The 705-nt window shown below is 36.7% G+C and overlaps 1 protein-coding gene across 10 annotated transcripts in view; it reads right to left on the reverse strand.

The window, feature by feature from the left end:
* LOC122082465 (calcineurin B-like protein 4) overlaps positions 1 to 705 on the reverse strand; it is an 88678-nt gene that overhangs the window by 4279 nt on the left and 83694 nt on the right. Inside the window, exons 1-2 of one of the 10 annotated variants that reach the window (XM_042650054.1) lie at positions 387 to 674; positions 80 to 123 (exon numbers count right to left, since the gene is read on the reverse strand). The exons of 3 other annotated variants lie outside the window; for them this stretch is intronic. Coding sequence is in view for 2 of the 7 variants with exons in the window: in XM_042650044.1 (XP_042505978.1) it covers positions 387 to 424 (38 nt within the window). In the remaining 5 variants the exon portion in view is untranslated. 6 more of the 10 variants (XM_042650053.1, XM_042650044.1, XM_042650045.1 and 3 more) reach the window with 6 other exon arrangements.

The raw sequence follows: 705 nt of genomic DNA on the forward strand, positions 1-705 counted from the left end.
AAAAAAAAAAAAAAAAAAAAAAAAAAAAAATCCAGCAATAGGAGAAAACTCAAACTAAAATCTAGCAATCAGATTGTACCTGAAAAGTAGGTTGAGTTCTCCTTTTAACAGGGAGAATCTTTGCTGAAAAGAATCATGAAAGAAAAAACATAAATGATTACAAACAGGTCGACTCAAAATAAATTCCCTGGCCTTGTACTTCTACAGCCTAGCAATGGCCTCAACATAATTTGCCATCAACATAAGATCATGTTCCCTTGCAGCATCTGAAGAGAGTTGGAAATTATACACTACAGCCAGACACACATTTAGATAAGTAGCTACCATCCTCTTCTGTTTCACAGATGCAAGCCAAATTAAAACCAGTACCTTTTCATCAGACTCACCAAATTGGAAAATTTTGAAAGCTCCAACCAATATGCATCAATCAACCCAGAGGACTGGATTCTCACAGTTCATGCCAATAGAGGGCAAGAATAAGTGTTGTCATGGATTCAATCCAAAATTTGGAAGCACATTACAACAAATCTGTTCTCTTTGAACAACTAACCACACACAATCACCATTTAAATCTTTTAATGGCCTTTTCCCTTATGTATGTATTTTTCTTCCAATGGGGGTCGCTCTGTTGATGGGCTCACAGCAGGACTTTTGATGTCAAACAATTTTCATTCATTTTTGTTTTTTTTGGGTGGGGGGGGGGGG

The sequence above is a fragment of the Macadamia integrifolia genome, chromosome 6, assembly GCF_013358625.1.
Source record: "Macadamia integrifolia cultivar HAES 741 chromosome 6, SCU_Mint_v3, whole genome shotgun sequence".
Classification (NCBI taxonomy): domain Eukaryota; kingdom Viridiplantae; phylum Streptophyta; class Magnoliopsida; order Proteales; family Proteaceae; genus Macadamia; species Macadamia integrifolia.